The sequence below is a fragment of the Ammodytes marinus genome (assembly GCF_949987685.1).
Source record: "Ammodytes marinus genome assembly, chromosome: 5".
Classification (NCBI taxonomy): domain Eukaryota; kingdom Metazoa; phylum Chordata; class Actinopteri; order Uranoscopiformes; family Ammodytidae; genus Ammodytes; species Ammodytes marinus.
Window position 1 is genome coordinate 32,809,686 of NC_137234.1, and position 18,036 is coordinate 32,827,721.

Sequence of the window (18,036 nt, forward strand, 5' to 3'; positions counted from 1 at the left end):
GCTACTTTAGTATGTAGTGTACTAAAAAGAAAGAGTAGGCTATGTGATTTGGAACGCAGGGGAATTTAGAGCAGCCTATTTAGAAAACTAACGCAAGTCATTAGTAGAAAGAAAAAAAGTTGCGAAATGTTTTATGAATTAGGCGAGGCCAGTTAAAAGCAACAAACACGTTGTTGCCTAGCCTTTGTTGCCGAGTGTGTCTATAAAAGAGAGTAGGCTAGTTGCCCGCATTATTTAGCCTAGCTTGAATGCCTACAAATATAAATTAGCCTACATTTAAAAATAAAATAGCCATACCTTTTTTAAAGTTCAACACGTGCTTTTCCTTATTAAAAAAACATACCAAATTGGGCTATTCATTTTTCAATCCATCACAGTTTAGCCTAGCCTATATGAGAATTTACGTGCCAAAATCAGGAGCACATGAACGCAGCATCTTCGTGCTCCAGGCTCCACAAGTAACTTCAACTGGAACGAAGCAACTTCAAGCCAGATGCCAACACAGCAACTGAAGAGGATGCATTTTGAGAGAGATGAATAACAGGGCACAAACGGAGTGGAGGTCAATTCAACATAATGATGGCATGTCTTTTTCTTGTTGGTGTGTCTATAAGAGGGTCAGAGATAAAGCTGTTCTCAGATCCCTCCGTTGAAAATGTTGTCTTCGGCCTTATTGTGCTGTGCTATGGGCACACTGAGCTGAATGTTAAAAAACGTTTTCGATACATAACATCAGTTAAAGGAGTAATATATTTCTCACTAGCTTCCACATACACAAACAGCATGAGGAGTAGTGGTAATTTATGACTCACAGGCTCGCTGGGGCTTCACTGAACCATATGCAGCTCCTATAGATTGGCTTGTGAGGGAACACGTGTGTTTCCATTTAGAGCTCCAAAAAAGGGGGCTGTTCACAATCTGCAGAATCAAGAGTGTAGTGCAGCTAAACCAACCAAACAAAAACAAGAAAACACACTGGAAAAAACAAGAAACCAGGTGTTTTGCTTCTCTTTCGCTGAGGCCTCCCTGTTTTTATACACATTTCATTCTAACTTCCAAACTATAATTCCACCAAAGGTACACTCAGAACAAGCCTACGTCTGAGGAGGACGTTGTCCCCTTATGATACTGCAACAGTAGACAAGAAGCGGTTACACTAACTTTTAAAACATAATTTAATTTAATAATAAATGTCTGCGAGAAAACACATTATTCCTTGTACAATCTCTGTATACAGTCCTGCAAAAGGTAAACAAGTGAAACACTCCACAGCGTTGGTCCTTTATTGTGACATCAATCACTTAATTAAGTGTCTTCTTTGGCTACAAACACCACGCAAACACACAACAGCTGGGAGCGGAGAGACATGGAACCATCTGGGCCACCCCTCTCTCTCTCTCTCTCTCTGCCATCCACCCTGCTCCAGCTGGGCTCTGTCTAAACATCACTGTGTTGGCTGAAAGAAGCAAACACCTCATGTCTTAGTGGAAACAGACAGTTTGGCTAACTTTCCAGAAGTTTGAAATATTTCTTATCCAAATGGGCAACTTCACTCAGAACACCTCTAGTACATTCAATGAAGATTGTTCTTAACTCTTTCTCTCTCAAATACTAAAGCTATCAGCCAGCATACAACTGGAGAAAAGGGACATGAGTTTTAGACCTTTGCAATATGTCAAACATTTCAGATGAATGAATTGCTCTAAAGCATCACTGTACTCGGACTCTATTTGTTCCATAGCTCCATTTCCTGTTTTGGTCCAGCTAAACTCTCAAAACTCCCTTTTTTCTCTCTCTCAAGCCTTACAATGATATGGCTCAGCTTTGACTACATTAAATAATTCCTTTACAAACACAGAGCCGGACTGAGAAGGATGATCATTTTACCAGTGATGAGCATTTCATTCCGGTGAGCAAACAGAATTTTTAGTACGTAGTTATAGGCAAGATGTTATGGCCCCAAAATGCTGCTGCCAGGCTGTTGCTTATTCCTAAACTTTGGAAGATAGATAGATTAAGGCTACAGCACTTTTCCAATTAAAACTGTCAGTGTCCTTCCGCATTTTATATCCATTTGTGGTTCTCGTCCCATTGTTGTGGTCCTTGCTGGTACTGTGCTTGAAGTAGTCATGTTCAACATAACAGTGCTGATCGATTGTGCTTGCCATTCCTCTTCTTTCAAACTAGGTGTCCATGTCTCCTGCCCTCAGGAGGATGCAGTGCCTGCTCTCATGATCTTGAAGAGTGCGTTGACGTTATTGCTCTTGATGGCATCTCGACAGGCAGAGATCACTTGGTTCTTGGGCTTGCCCACTGAGAAGAAGACAGACATGCAAGAGGTAACAACACATAAACAGTTACCTTATTGCTCACACTTAATGATTTCACACTGAAACCGGTATTAGTATGCCTGCTTTCTTTCTCAAGGATCGGCCCACATTCTGTGTTGGTGACTACACACTGCATTATTAGACTGTACCTGCATCACTGCCATGGACAAAATATGTGCCACTGTTAACCCTTTTTACCTGCTTAATCTGTCCTAATTGAAAGAATTGAAATGTTCTCATCAGGGGACGCTGTCAATGTTTCCAGTTAATGTTTTGAAGTTATGTTCAGTTATGTTACCCCGTTCTTACCTGTCAATAACCAGTTCTCATTACCAGGAATCCAGGAACACACAAACACAACATTGCTCTCATATAATAATACAGACTGTTGTCAAACAAAGGCTTGACTCAAAATCTGTCAGCCCATACACAGTCCTGTTATTCAGTAAACTCTGGTTTGTTACAGTGCGTCTTAAACATACTCAGTGGCTTACCTCGGAGTCTACCAGCCCGCTGGATGGCCTGGTTGACCGACTTGAGGCAGGCCAGTAGTGCGTTGTGGTTGTTGGAGCGGATTTTATACTCGTTGACCAGATCCCTGTTTAAATCATACAGCTCTCTGTAACGCTTCTTCATGGTTGTCCTACAGAGAGAAAGTATGGAGAGAAAGACTAACAGTGAGTTGCTTTGGCCCTGTGGTAAATAAAAACTAGGGCTGTCAAAATGAACGCGTTAACGCAGGGTGTACATTTCTGGATTGGCTGACTCAGGATCAGTAGCTGTGCGCGGGCAAACGGCCAAACATAGCAGCACACTAGCCCATGCCATGTTTTGAACTGCTAACGGCCACGTCTGTGTCGCGGGCGGCAGTTGATGTCGGGAGCAACCGGAGAAACATTGTCCGCTCTGTTCAGAGCCCGCGAGGACACAAACGTCTGCAGTTTTCAGAGGTGTGTGTGATTAGACATCAACATAACGTCGGCTTTCTGGCACAAGTGAACAGTCCCCTAGAACATGGTCGCGCTTACGTACACACACACACATGTACACACGTACACAACACACACACACACACACACACACACACACACACACACACACACACACACACACACACACACACACACACACACACACACACACACACACACACACACACAGCAATCAAGTTGTATTCAAGAATGCACAACCACAACTACATGCCATTTTATAGCCTATATTTTCTCAGACATAGTAAAGAGACAGACCAATTGAATTATGGTGTGGTAGGTATATATTTTAGTTTGATTTTAATTTATTTTCAGTAATAAAACCATAATTTGGATTTTCAATTAATAAAAAGACTAGGGCTGTCAAAATTATCGCGTTAAGGCAGGGTGATCAATTTCTGGAATTAACACGTTCATTTTTTTATCGCGATTAACGCATGTGCAGAATGATCCGCCCCGTGCATACCACCGGCTTTGTACTACAGTCACTTTAACGTTGTGGCTGACCCAGGATCAGTAGCTGCGCGCAGCCAAACATAATAGCACGTTAGCCCTTGCCGTGTCACGTCTGTGTCGGGGGCATAGATAGTATATAAGATCAACTGCCGTGGGTGGCAGTTGATGTCGAAGCAACAGGAGGAGTCTGCAGTGTTCAGAGGTGTGTGTGAGTAGACATCAACATAACGTCGGCTTCCTGGCACAAATGAACAGTCCCCTAGGACGTGTTCGCGCGTACACACACACACACACACACACACACACACACACCGCGGACTGTAGGCTAATCAAGTTGTAGGCCTATTCAAGAATGCACAACCTATAGATTCACAAAATAAATGCCATTGTATAGCCAATATTTGCCCAAAGACATAGTAAAGAGACAGACCAATTGAATTATGGTGTGGTAGGTATATATTTTAGTTTGATTTAAATTTATTTTCAGTATTAAAACCATCATTTGGATTTTCAATTAATAAAAATACTAATTTTAAATGTACATATCCACCTCCTGTCATTCATCTTTCCGTTCATACAACAATATACAGAGAAAATTCTAATTTTTCGGGCATATTTCGAATGGTAAAATTAATCGTGATTAATCGTGATTAATCCACAGAATCCTGTGATTAATCTGATTAAAAAATGTAATCGTTTGACAGCCCTAAAAAATACTAATTTCAAATATAAATATCCACCTTCTGTCATTCATCTTTCCGTTCATACAACAATATACAGAGAGAATTTGAATTTTTCGGGCATATTTGGAATGGTAGAATTAATCGTGATTAATCGTGATTAATCCACAGCACCCTGTGATTAATCTGATTCAAATTTGTAATCCTTTGACAGCCCTAATAAAAACACATACATTTATGCAGTATGCACTAATACATTATAACCTTCATGCAGGTAGGATTCATTGCAGGACGGTTGTAATTAAATGCATAAGATTCAGCAAGTCAAATCAGGGTATAAAAACAAGCATGCACGTTGTAACATCTGACCTAAATGGAATGCGGCCATAAAAAATATTATTTATTTAACAAGATCTTATCAATTTGTCTGCTGAAAAAAGGTCTAAGTATTGTCCATGCGTTGCCTGTATATGACATACAAGGATGACACCAGTTTAATATTCTATCTCTAAATAAAGTTGCACTTTGCATATTGTGTCAACTCACATGTCACACATGAGGCGGGCGTCTTCTGCCTGCACCAGCATGTTCCTGATGTAGTTGGAGTGGTCAGCCATAGCTGCAGTCAACTTCTGATGGACAGAGTGGAACTCATCCACCTAGCGTGCAGATATTCAAGACCCCATGTTAAATCACAGCACCCAACAACACATTTCTGTTGTACTGTACTAACGGCCCATGGCTGCAATCTACATTGTGTCAAATCAATTGATACAGACAACAGATAATTCCCGGTTAACTTTAGGTTCACAATTGAAAACAAAGTAGAATTGGTACATCCTCTCTCCTGAAATAAAGAATGAACTCGTCACATGCTGCTCCCTGATTCGCTCAGCCTTGGGGAAAAAAAGGGCTGTTGTTATCAAGGTTATAGTCAATGTACATGTAACGATGAACAGATAGTTTTAGTGTAAAAAAACCGCAGAAAATGTTCATGGTAGCAAAGGTTTCAATCTGACTAGGGCCAAACCTCAGTGAGTGTGCTGCGTAGCTCCTCAAAGTATCTGGGGAAGTCTGCCTCTGCTGACAAGTCCTCTATGGCCAGGAAGGAGGCCAGTGATTGGACCAGATCTCCTGCCAGGTCAATGTCGTCGCTTCTCAGAGTGATCTGATACAGAAAATTAGAGGTGAATTGATGGACTTTTTGGTGAATTTATAAGGAAATGCCAGGGCCTAATGTAAATCTGTGAATATTAACTCATTATCTATGTTTTGCCTACCCTTTTTAAAATAGCGTTAACGTAATTTACAGTCACAATTTCCCTTTATGAGTACAAGAAACAGTACATACAATCCAAAGTTAAAATATATTAAAAGTCCTTGATTTTTTACCTACATCAATGTCTTATTAGGTAAAATTAAACATTATTGCAAAATAACCTTTAAGTTATGTTTACTTGAACTTACTAAAATAAATCTGAAATAAAATGACAAAAGTAATCACTTAATTGTTTTCGTGTGTGTCTGTGTTTATACCTGCCCATTGCTGGCCATGCTAATGGACAACAGTCCCTCCCCTCTTAGTGAATTAAAAGTGACGTCAGGACTGTCCACTCCCTCTGGAATCAGGAAATTCTGATTCAGCCACATCACCACCTACACACACGCGCACGCACACACACACACACACACACACACACACACACACACACACACACACACACACACACACACACACACACACACACACACACACACACACACACACACACACACACACACACACACACACACACACACACACACACACACACACACACACACACACACACACACACACACACACACACACACACACACAATGGATTGAGATGAGGTCAGAATCAACCTTGACACACTTCTTCAAGCTCTGTGTGTGTGTGGCAGCCTACCCGCTGTGGCCGGTCGTTGAAGTTGAAGGTGACCCATCCAGTGGGTGGGGCAGCAGAGGAGTCGACTGCCAGGTCATACATGGAGAAACGAGGCAGCTGACGAGTGATTTCAAAGACGTGGAATTGGGTGCTGGAGTGGGCAAAAATAACTCAATCAGAATACAATTGTTACAGACAGCACGCACACTTGCCTTACTCGCAGATATCCTACCTAGTCTTGCCTCCGACAAAGGCTTTGATGTGCAGATCTACTGGGATATCTTTCGGGGGGACAATGGGGACTTGGACACAGCCAGACAGGTTGTTGGCGCTGGGGTGGACAACGTGGCTCTCCCCTTCAAATATCCCCTCTGCAAAGATGAGCACTGTACGGATAATGGTTTCTGGAGAGGAGAAAGCAGAGATTCAGGGTTAATACTCAGTCCTTGACATGCTTGAACGTTTGAGCTCAAAGTGCTAAAACACTGTACCGTTTGGGGTTGAAATGCTGAGCTCCACGTGAGCCTTCTGCCTCTCTGTAGCAGGTCTCACCGACAGCGACGTCTGAAGCTGAGTGTTGGCTGGTATGACACCCATCCCACTGTTGGTCTCTGACACACCCTGAAACATCAGTACGGCTTGTGTGGATGGTAGTATATACAGTAATATACAGCCAAATGTCAATAAAGAATTCTCTGAGTATCAACATAAAGTCCCCTACATCTGAAACAAAAAGCGTTGGGCCAAAATATGAATAGAAAATCCTAACAAAAAAGGATTATAATTACAATTCAACATAATTCAAAATGACCGACCTTAAGAGCCTATAGTCACACTACCCGCTCTGCAAGGCCATAAAGCCCATTAAACCCATTAAACGTTAAGCGAAAACAATAAGTCTGCTTAGCTGGATAACTGAGAGCATGTGAAGTGATACTGGCTTGATCTAAAAAGGCAAGTAGAAGAATCCTGCCCCTGTATTGGGAAACGCTGCATGTTATTATCTAAACTAAACAGTATACCTGACATTCTCTTTGTTGTTTTTTTACCAAAAAGGTGATGCTTTTTGTCATTATGGTAAACCACTCTTGTGTAGGGCTGGGAATCCTCTTGTAAGTTACAATACGCTGCTCACTGAAATAGATAGATAAATATACTATACTGACTTTCATTTGAAATGACAGTAGATGTTTGTAAGACGAAGTATGATGGAACGCAATCAGCAAACAAAATGGCAGTGAAGTAGAAAGTATTTTGTGTCACTCTGAATTGTTTAATTAAATTGATCTAGTGTTTGAAAACGTACTCGTGGTTTTGCTCAGCAAACATAATTGTAAGGCATTCCAGTGTACTTTGAGCAATGTTGAGTTCAGGGTACTACGGAAATGGTCAGGGATGTCAAGTTTCATTCATATCACCATACTCAAGGAATAAAATACTTTTGAATAAATAAATACATCTTTGAATATATCATGTAGGATACATGATCAATAAATGACTGAATAATATACCTCATTGGCCCCATCTGTATTTTGATAAAGTGAAAAAAAAAAAATAATAATAATAAAACTTGAAAAAAGAAATAGAAATACCTTGGCATTCTCGTCATAGTTGCGCAGCTCTAGCAAGAGATTCTGTCTGCGTTGGCTGAGCTCTCTGATGAGGTCTTGTTCAGCATCGCAGTCCATCAGATTCCCTTTGAGTTCCTTACTGGCTGGCAGGTAACCACGGACTACAAGATACATACATGTTGTACACACATTTACTTTCCTCTTTCTGATAGCTAATATACACGGAAAACATATAGGCAGACACACCCAAACAACATACCCTCTCCCTCTATGGAGGTGCAGATCAGTTGTTTCTGTCCATCCAGCCTGTAGTCTCCCTCCACCACTCCAGCCACAGAAGAGGAGAAGTTGTCTTTGAAAATGACCTCGCCTGTGCGGTCGCTGCGAGCATCGATCTGCAATCAAATTGGAATGGGATTAAATAATGTTCAGTTAAAGATACTATAGAAGACAATGGGTTGTTGTGTCTTTAAATGAAATGACATATCACATTCTAAATTGTGAGAGATTCCCTGCGTTCCAATCCTCATACTTCCCTACTACTGTATTTAGTATGCCAGAAAAAGATTTAGGATGTTCCAATACATGCACGTCAATTGTAGTATGCTGAAAGAACATAAATGCCCCACTAACTCCAATAGCAAAATGGAGTATTCGTCTTTATTCTTGACATTTCTCAAAATAAAGGAAAAAAATCTTCATTATCTGTTTTTCTTTTCTCTCCTGTGGCCCTAAAACTCTTCTGTACTTTAGTATGTAGTGTAGTAAAAAGAAAGAGTATGTGATTTGGAACACAGAGGGATTATTTTTGCTAGATGCTGACCTTTCCATTGGACCAGCCAGTAATAAGCTCCACCACCCCGTCAGCATTCAGGTCAAAGGCATGGATGCTCATCGCGTGATTCTTAGACTGAATGGGGAGGTACAAATCATATTAGTAAAAAAAGGAAACGGAGACACATAACATTTAAAATGGGCCTTAACGCTCTTATAGAGTGTGGAGACATAACTTAAAATATCATGCTTGTGTAGACTCCAATGGTTTAGAACATGTAACAAAACAAACATTAGACGGTTTACGTGATAAAAACAGAGAGGGGAGGGACAATAGATGTAGAACAAACAGGACAAAGGCTACTAATGTTTATTCCTACCGTCCCAAAAAATAGCCCTTTTTGTCCAAATGAACATTAATGACTGTGATACCTTAATCCTCCAGTAGCGAGCGGTGCGGTCATAAACTCCCACGGTGCCATTGGCCAGGGCGTAGCCAAACCTGCTGCCATGCATATAGCACAGAGATGTGACCGTCTGTGTGGAGAAAGATAAGAGGGAAAAGCTTGTGTCTCAGTACAGCACAAGACACACAGTAAGGTCTGCAAGCTAGAAGTAGAAAATGTGCAATGATGATTCAAATGTACAAAACCACATTAAAAGCATTAAGATAACACACTGTTGTCAGTTTTGAATGATTTTCTTAAGAGTCAACAACATTCAACCGCATCTATTTACCTCATTTTCAGTCATCTCAGCCACAAGCTCGTCCTCTTTGAATACCCTGATGTCAAAGTCCTCCGATCCTACCAGGAGCTGCGAGCACAACACAATAGCTTAATACATATTTTGGGGTAACCAAGTACTAACCGTGTACCAATAGTGCTGAAACAAGTGTAAACATGTTTGACGTAGAAAAGGTAAGGGAGACAATCAACAAAGCTAATAGCTAGAATCCCACTGCAGCAGCAGTGAAGCACACAGGTTGAGTGTCAGACAGCCAGGAGGACTTACCTCATTTTTCCCGTCCCCAGTGAAGTCACAGAGCACCAGAGATCTGACATTATCTCCAGTTACCTAAATAATAAGATACTATGTGAATACATACACAAGTGTTCAAAGGAATAGTTCATCTTGTCAGGATGTTGAAATGTATAGATAAGATAAACTAAGCAAATGATTTGAGTCCGGTATGGAAATGCTACTGCAGAGTATACAGAAATTCAGAATTTTCAATTTCAGAAATCATTGAATAATAAAACACTTGTACATTTCTTTTTGAATTTGAATGCAATTCCCTCATAGGAAACCAGGGGCCGTATTCACAAAACATTTTATCTTAGCGCTAAGAGCACTCCTAAGGAGCACTAAAAGTTCTTAGTTATGAGTAATTTATTAAAACCTATCCACAAAGCTGATAGGACCAACTTTTACTAAGGAATGGGAGGGACTCCTAAACTAAGACTAGAGGGCGGGGTTGACCCTGTTGCTATGGATGATGTCATGTTCAACCTTCTATGCCCACAGTGATTGGCTGAGAGGGAATGAGTCTCTAAGAGTGAATTTATGATAGAAACACTGTGGGAGATACCCATATCGTGTCGCTGTATTAAAGTTTAAGAGTTTTTAAATACAAGTAATAATAAGTGACACTGATTTAACATGAAACCAAGATACTGCAGGGTTTCCCACACATTCGTTCACAATTAGCCTACAATAGCGCCACATAGGTCTATTCATTTTAAATTTTACAATGATTTGAATTGGAAAAAATCCTCATTGAAGAGCTGCACGCCATGCACTCTCACTGTATTTCTCTCAACGGCGGACTATGCAGCAATAGTCAGACAGCGACAAACCAGGAAATTCACCATTTAGAAACAACAGCCGGCGAAATCGTAAAGTACATGTGGAAGGAAAAAGTTGAGATGCGCAACTATACAGTAGCGGACCTGTGGAACGGAGGAGATGGTGCGAAGCGCCACATATAGGCCTACTCTAGTAACAAATTAAACCCAAACGTGACACCAACAGTAACTTTCAGTGCATCGTAAACCGACAGCAACTGCAGGAAAAAGAGCTTAATAAATATTTTTTTATATAAATATAATAAATATAAATGTGTCTATACTTTCTAAATATAGCTTTACTAAGATACCTTTTACAAAGCTCACTATCATTGAATCTCTCAAAAACAACATCAAATGAGTGTCTGTGATTTACTCTTAGTGACTTAGGAGTCCTCTCGAGGACTCTTAGCTTTTCATAGATTTAGGAGCTAGTTTTAGCGCTAAAATGCTTTGTGAATTAAACTTATCTTAAAAAGTTAGGAGTCCTAAAAATAGGAGTGAAACGCCCCTTAATTTAAAGAGTTACTCCTAAATCAGCAAGTTAGCCTTAAAATGTTTTGTGAATACAGCCCCTGAGTTACTGGTGTAGCAAGATGTATGTGTTTTAATTGCTATTCAAACGAAACAAACTTTATTTATCATATTCTTCTAACATAATAATGTTTTCTTAGTTCTTTCTTACTGTCCAGAATTGGTCGTTGCCCTCATAGTCAAATCCTTGCAAGGCGCAGTTCCCTCCAATTATGGCAAGAGGAGACCGGATGTCCCCAAGATTCCCCAAAACAATAGCATTGGCCCCATCCGTCACCTGCACACACACACACACACACACACACACACACACACACACACACACTTTAAGTGAAATATTGTACATGCACATTCAAACAGTTAGCCTCCTCCTCTGTGTAAAGCATCGCCACAAGTAAAAACAATTATTAACAATTATTCAGTTCTACACAGACACAGCAGAGATGGAGGGAAGTAATGTTTTTACTCCAGTAATCTCTTTGTTTGCTAAATTACACAAAAACTCACAAAAAGGTTCACCCTCAATGCATGGGCTTTTGGGTGTTTCCGACATACCTTGTTTCTTCAGCCACCCAGTATTTATAATAGGGATGTTAAACGACTCATTGTTTGTGAGTGGACGTGTCGGAGGCATGAATCGGCAAATCGATCGATCTACTGTGCCAGACAAAAATGACACCGCAGAACCATGTCAGAGCAGAGGAGATGCACTTTGTGTCTGAGTTCATGATCACAACCGATCACACAGGCCCTCATTTATCAAACTTGCGTGGAAACTGGTGCAGAAAAATACCTCCCTACGCTAGGTATCGCGTGGGACTTATCAAACAGTCGTATCTCGCCAATCTCGGCGTCCGCCAGGCCATTATTGATAAATGCGGCGGCTGAAAACAATCGTTATTTGAATATCACGCCCCTATATTATCTCAGTTTAGAGGCCTCGCCCAGAGGTTTTACGACATGGATATGCGCATTACGGCACAGAAGAGGAACTTCTCTGAAGTAGAAATTGACAGAATAACAGCGAAAGTAGAAAAAAAAATAGTTTCATTTAGGAGCATTACAAGCGGCATCAAAGAACGACAGAAGGCAGCAGTTAGGAAGGGAATAACTGCTGCGGTCAACAGCGTTAGTGTTGACAACAAACGATCTCCAGCTGAGGATTTTGCATTTGAGGTTTACATCAGTATCGCTTAAATGCTATAAAACAACATATACAATTATATGTCGCCATTTCTTTACATAGATGAAGAAAAAGTGGTCTGACTCAAAAATCACCACTAAAAAAGTGTGTTGCTGTTCTGAAATGCAACACCAACTGGAGGTGCGGGCATAATATAAGTGGTAGAGGAGAAAAAGACGCACCAACTGTCCGATAATGGTCCCCATAAAATAAATACACGTCTGCAGAGATTTGAATGATTAAAATGTATTGGCCCTTTTAGATAACACTACTCAAAAGGGTTGTAAAAACTAAAAATAACACATTTTGCGTTTTACTGTATGACAGCATGCGCTTGGCACGAGTGGTCAGCCCGCCCGTCAGCTGCACAAGCCGACCCGGCAACGATCAGCTGTGAGAGCGCCCACTGTCCTGCTCCACCAGCAGATCGGAAAAACAAGCCGAAATGTGCCGGTTAATGGTGGAAATAAATCGCTCGCTTAAGCGATCAATGACACATTAAAAGAGGAACTAACATCTCAAAAGAATAAATAAAATGTTAAGTTGAATGTTGTGCCGTGTATTTTTATCATAAAGAGCAGCGTACTACTTGCATAGCCTACATATTTAATACTTAGGCTAACATTTTGAATGAATGCAGCCCCCGTGCCTCAGTGTCCCCCCAGCTGCTCCAAGACGGAGATAACTGCCCTTACCCAGCGCTCCTAAGTGGCCGGTGTGCGCACTATTGAATCAGCCCTCCTACTCAGTTGCACACCATAAGCTGCACATTTTTAAGTGATTAATATCTTTATTTCGGTCTGAGCAAACACTGCATTTGTATTATCTTCTAATAATTGTCCAACAAAGTCATCGGCTACCCGGCACAGCCTGCACTGCAAGTCCAAGCTGTTTACAAACTTGCGTACACGAGCTGAGAGCTGGTGTGGGATTTGAGCGTACCTTACGCTCACGTCCATATTGATAAATGCCGATGTTTGCGTGGAAATGTGCGTACACCCATTTTTCTGGTCTACTCACGGTTGATAAATGAGGGCCAATATGACAAAAAGCTGTTGTGCGTTGAGCTGTACACTCAACAAAAGTTATTCAAAATGTAAAAAAAAAAAATTTAAACGGTTTGTAAACCAAAGAAAAAGCCGTGATCCGTTACAAAGGAAACGGTGGATAAGAAGAGAGGATGCCAGGATCAGTAGCCTACATGACAAAAGTGGAGGAGAACTTTGAGACCCCGACACTTAATACACTTATAGTTGCAGTAGAAGTCTTTGGGTATGCGGCACAGACTCGGGACTGACTTCGGGCTCGGTTCCGTTTGCCGCGGGTCTAAACGAGTCGCGTTTGTCATCATTCACTGAGACAGAAAGTGGACGTTTAAGATGTCACTGTCACTGAGTGGATCAACTGTTAGCCTGCTGTTCCTATCAGCAATAAGGAAGAGGAATAATGTTGACAGAAATCCTGGATGGATGTAACTTTAATAACAAACGATAAGTGAGGGTTAGCCTACAGAAGAAGGCTAACATTAGCATAGGTAAGAGTTTTGTCATGATATTGAACATTTCTCAATCATTTTTAACACAAACAGCTCGTATGGACAGACAAGAGTCGTGGCTTTAAAGAAAGTAACGTGTATTTGTGAAAGGCATGTCTTATTAAGTTTGTTTGCAGAATACAGGTGGATCATTCAATACAAAGTGAATGGAGCGCTGTGTATTGTCTTCCCCCATGATGGGCGTGGCCTCCGATGATGACGCGTTCCGCTCTGTCTCTCCTCCCTCCCCTTATTCTCCCCTATAGGTTCCACTCACCTCTCTGTAGAATATATCAGCATTGTCATGGACATCATAGGCCAGCAGGTTAGTCTGGGATCCCACCAGCAGAGTGTCCCCGGTGGTGTTTGGTCCCAGCGTGCCTGCTGTCAGACAGGTGACGGCCTGGTTAATGTTGAGCAGAGAGATGTCAGAGTCCTGGCTGCTCTGGCTCAGGCGGTGGGCCACAGCTCTCTGACCACGAGCATGAGGGTTGTGGATAAAAACCTTTGGAAATTGGGAAAGAGAAGAAAAGGGTCAGGTGAGAAAAAATCAAAAGTGAGATACAGCTCCGGAAAAAAATGAAGAGACCACTCCAAATGTTCAGTGTCTCTTGTTTTACTCTTTAAAGGCATATGTTTGAGTAGAATGAACATTTTGGTTTTATACTATAAACTACTGAAAACATTTCTACCAAATTCACAATAAAATATTGTTATGTAGAGATGAAGATGCAAGAAAAATCCAGGCTGGTCTTTTAATTTTTTCCGGGCTGTATATAGCAAAAAATAAAAGTAAGAAAGGAATTTCATAGTTGAAAATGAAAGAGTGTTTTGTCCAGATGTGTAAGTGTTGTAAGAGGGGAGGGCAACTAAGTTTGATGTGATTTGATTGAAATGTATTGTGAACATTTAACAGAAAGCAGAAAGGGTCATACAGACAATAATGATATTCTACGTGAATAACAAACACTGATTTGGGTTACATGTGTACAAAGGAGTTGGAAGAGTACACACATTTAATCCCATCCTTCCTCCATAGGTCCTTGTTCATTAACAAGCTTCTTTTTCCTGTCAAATCTTTTTCAACTCATCCAAATATATACTTTTACCAAGAAGACTATCTTACAAAATAAAACATTTTACTCACACCATAATTAATTTACTCGAAAAATATAAACTCACTATTGATAGATATTAGTATCAAAAATATAAATTAATTAAACAATTCAAAAATGTATTAATACATTTAAATAAGGCCGGGTAACTAAGAAAGTATAAAAACAAAAAAATAAACAAACAATAAAAACCCAATGATAATCAGAATTCAGAAAGAACTGTAGGAAAAAGCTCAGAAAAGTAGAAAGGATCATGTATGCTACTGATGTCAGCAGTCATGCTATGCAGTCTAATGTTTATTTATTATGAATACATAGTTATGTTGGAGCAGTGAAAATGTTCATTTCCCTCACCTTTCCAGCCTGGGTGGCTGCAGTAAGGCATGGGTGGACTCCATCAAATTTCCCAACAGTCACCATGCGAGGGTTAATCTTGTGGTTCAGCTTCAAGGTGAATATGGGGACCAACATGGTGTCTACTGTCTATCCCTAATCAGACAAGAGTCAAGATGATGAGACAGGGACAGGGTCAAAGGTTAAGCGACATTTCGGGACTCGCAAAACGAGTAAACGAGCACCGACTTCGCTAATGCATGTAACCATCATGTTACGACGCGTGATTTTGCTACACTAATAGGCTTTACCTTACACACTCGGTGGAGAGTCCCGTTGCCTAGCAACAGAGTGGCAAGCTAAAGCTTTTCATCTGGCTAATCTCTCTGTCGTTTGCTGTACACGAATGCCACTTATACACCAAATAGACACCACCTATTACTCTTCTATATACCATTAACTATGTGTTAATAATCAGTACGAAAGTCAGCCTTTGGAGGAAGTGAAATAGCTTGTATTTGCTTTCATTGCCCTGAAAGCATAGCATAACTAGCTAAAACTAACGTCGCTGTTGCCGGAAACAACTCTCCATATGGACGGCAATAAAATAAACCATATCACCTTTTTTTTCCCAAAAACATTTTCAAAATCTCACCTGGTCCCCTCCTCAGAGAATATGTTGGATTCGGGTAAAAATTAGCAAGCCAGCTAATGAACTAGCTCGATAGCACGACAACGAAACGAGAGCTGACAGTCGATTCGCTGCAAACAGCCACTTCCTGACTGCTGTTTTCAAAATAAAAGATCGTGGTTAATTTTCTGCATAAGGTTGTGATGGGGCAGTGGTGGAATGTAACTAAATACATTTGATGTAGCCTATGCCTACTCAAAAAGTAGTCTATATGTAGTCTCGCTTTGAGTGCGAGAAAAGCGCTATATAAATTATATATATTATTATTATTATTATATATATTATATATATATTATATATATTATTATTATTATTATTATTATTATTATTATTATTATTATTATTATTATTATTATTATATAGAGTAGCTATAGGCCTACAGCTCCATTGTTAATATTCTGACTTATAACCTACTCTTAAATATGTAGGCAAGCATATCGGTTTTCCCAGCAAGTTAGGCTACTTCCTCCCGTCATGTTTGTGGGCATCTTTCATTAAAGATATAAATAACTTTCCATTTGTGATTCTTGTTTGTGAGACACTTTTCTCTTATTGAATCTAAATAGAAGGGAAATAGGAATATTATCATTGGACAAAACTGAAGCACTTTATTTATTTATTTATTTATTTATTTTATTTTAATTGTATTTAATTTGTTTATAGCCTACCTTTGTCTCTTTTCCTCTTTTATTCATGGTGAAATGCTAATTCCTTGTATTCATTTGATTTGATTTTGATTGTAAATATTACCTATAATGACCACTTGTTTAACAAGTATTTGTTCTTGTTCAGAATAAATACATTTCCAATTCCAATCGCAATGAGTCAATGTCTTCTTTGTATGAATTAAAGGTGCTGTAAGCGGAATGGTCAGTTTAGCTAACTTCCTGTCAGTTACTGCAGTTAGCAGTCCCCTCGCTCGTCCCTACGTCACCACATTAATGCATTGCGGTCTTCAAGCAGCAAGTTATCTGGCATCATCTCAGATCCATAAGTTGGATAAAACATGATAAAAACTATCAAAACAGACATTGGGAAGGATTTTTACCTGCTCCGCCATTGTAGGCGCATTAACATTCACCCATCTGTCACTCTGGCGTGCACCGGCAGTGAGACCATGAGTGAGACGGGTGTCGGTTTGTAGCGTTCTCTCTTGTGATTGGATATTAATTTCGGGATCCTCGAAAAGTTTATTTGCCGATTACATGCAGAGCAGCTGACTGAGAGATCGGCTTTATGAAACGTGCACATTATGTAAGTGATCACTGCATGAATAAAGAGCGATTTAACACTTATATTAACATAAATAAATCGCTCACTTCACCTTTAATAAGTGATATTTGGAAGTTTCATTACACCTGGTAAGACTTTGAGTTAAAAAGGACATATTCGAGTAACGGGGCTCGAACCATCGACCTTCAAACCAACAGCCTCGTGATCACGCTTGACGTAGGCTACACTCCAATGTGAATTATGAGAACTGAAAGATGAAATATCTGACCGTGAAAAAAGAGAACCTCACAAAGTCATCCACCTGTAAATGGAAAATAAATGGTAAATGGACTTAACTTATACCGTCCTAGCGGTTTTTAGCCGATTTTCTCAGCCCCAAAGCGCTTTACATTTCTTACCACATTCACCCATTCATACACACACTCATACACCGATGGCAGTAGCTGCCATGCAAGGCGCCCTCTGAACCATCGGGAGCAATTTAGGATTCAGTGTCTTGCCCAGGGACACTTCGACATGTGGCGGGTAGGCGGGGATCCAACCTCCGACCCTGCACTCCAGAGGACGATCTGAAAATGTAAATGTAGGCTAAAGCACAGGCTGAAATGGTGCTGGGCGGAATATCTTTCCTTACATTTTCCCTCACTGAATCATTTCTATAGGCTATGTCTTATTTTTATGAATCACTGTTTAAGTTAGGCCTATTATCAACCTTTATGAAGTGTTCAGGCACACAAAGGTGCACAAGAGCTTTTTTGCATTCAATGAAATAGTAGGCTATAGAGGCTATTATTTCAAGGCCAGGAGCTGGAGAAAAAAATACATGCCTAATAGGCTTGCTAACAGAAGTGCCGCG

At 40.3% G+C, this 18,036-nt stretch overlaps 1 protein-coding gene across 1 annotated transcript; it reads right to left on the minus strand.

Moving 5' to 3' along the window:
- Nucleotides 1–1,198: 1,198 nt before the first annotated feature.
- Nucleotides 1,199–16,020, minus strand: bbs2 (Bardet-Biedl syndrome 2). The gene is made up of 18 exons (XM_080027283.1): nucleotides 15,912–16,020; nucleotides 15,278–15,412; nucleotides 14,086–14,313; nucleotides 11,243–11,368; nucleotides 9,725–9,787; nucleotides 9,449–9,526; nucleotides 9,143–9,247; nucleotides 8,760–8,846; nucleotides 8,196–8,331; nucleotides 7,958–8,097; nucleotides 6,857–6,986; nucleotides 6,598–6,769; nucleotides 6,387–6,516; nucleotides 5,992–6,111; nucleotides 5,486–5,623; nucleotides 5,002–5,114; nucleotides 2,825–2,973; nucleotides 1,199–2,313 (listed from the first exon to the last, which is right to left on the minus strand). The coding sequence occupies exons 2-18, from the start codon at nucleotides 15,392–15,394 to the stop codon at nucleotides 2,207–2,209; spliced, it is 2,139 nt and encodes a 712-aa protein (XP_079883409.1). The 5' UTR covers nucleotides 15,395–15,412; nucleotides 15,912–16,020; the 3' UTR covers nucleotides 1,199–2,206.
- Between the last annotated feature and the right edge of the window lie 2,016 nt (nucleotides 16,021–18,036).

Bases quoted from the DNA above. Each gene is read 5' to 3' on its own strand.
- bbs2 (XM_080027283.1), bottom strand. From the start codon at position 15,394: ATGTTGGTCCCCATATTCACCTTGAAGCTGAACCACAAGATTAACCCT. The intron at 9,248-9,448 runs GTAAATAGATGC...TTCTCCACACAG, and splicing joins CTGAGATGACTGAAAATGAG to ACGGTCACATCTCTGTGCTA. The intron at 8,098-8,195 runs GTATGTTGTTTG...TGTATCTTGTAG, and splicing joins CACCTCCATAGAGGGAGAGG to TCCGTGGTTACCTGCCAGCC.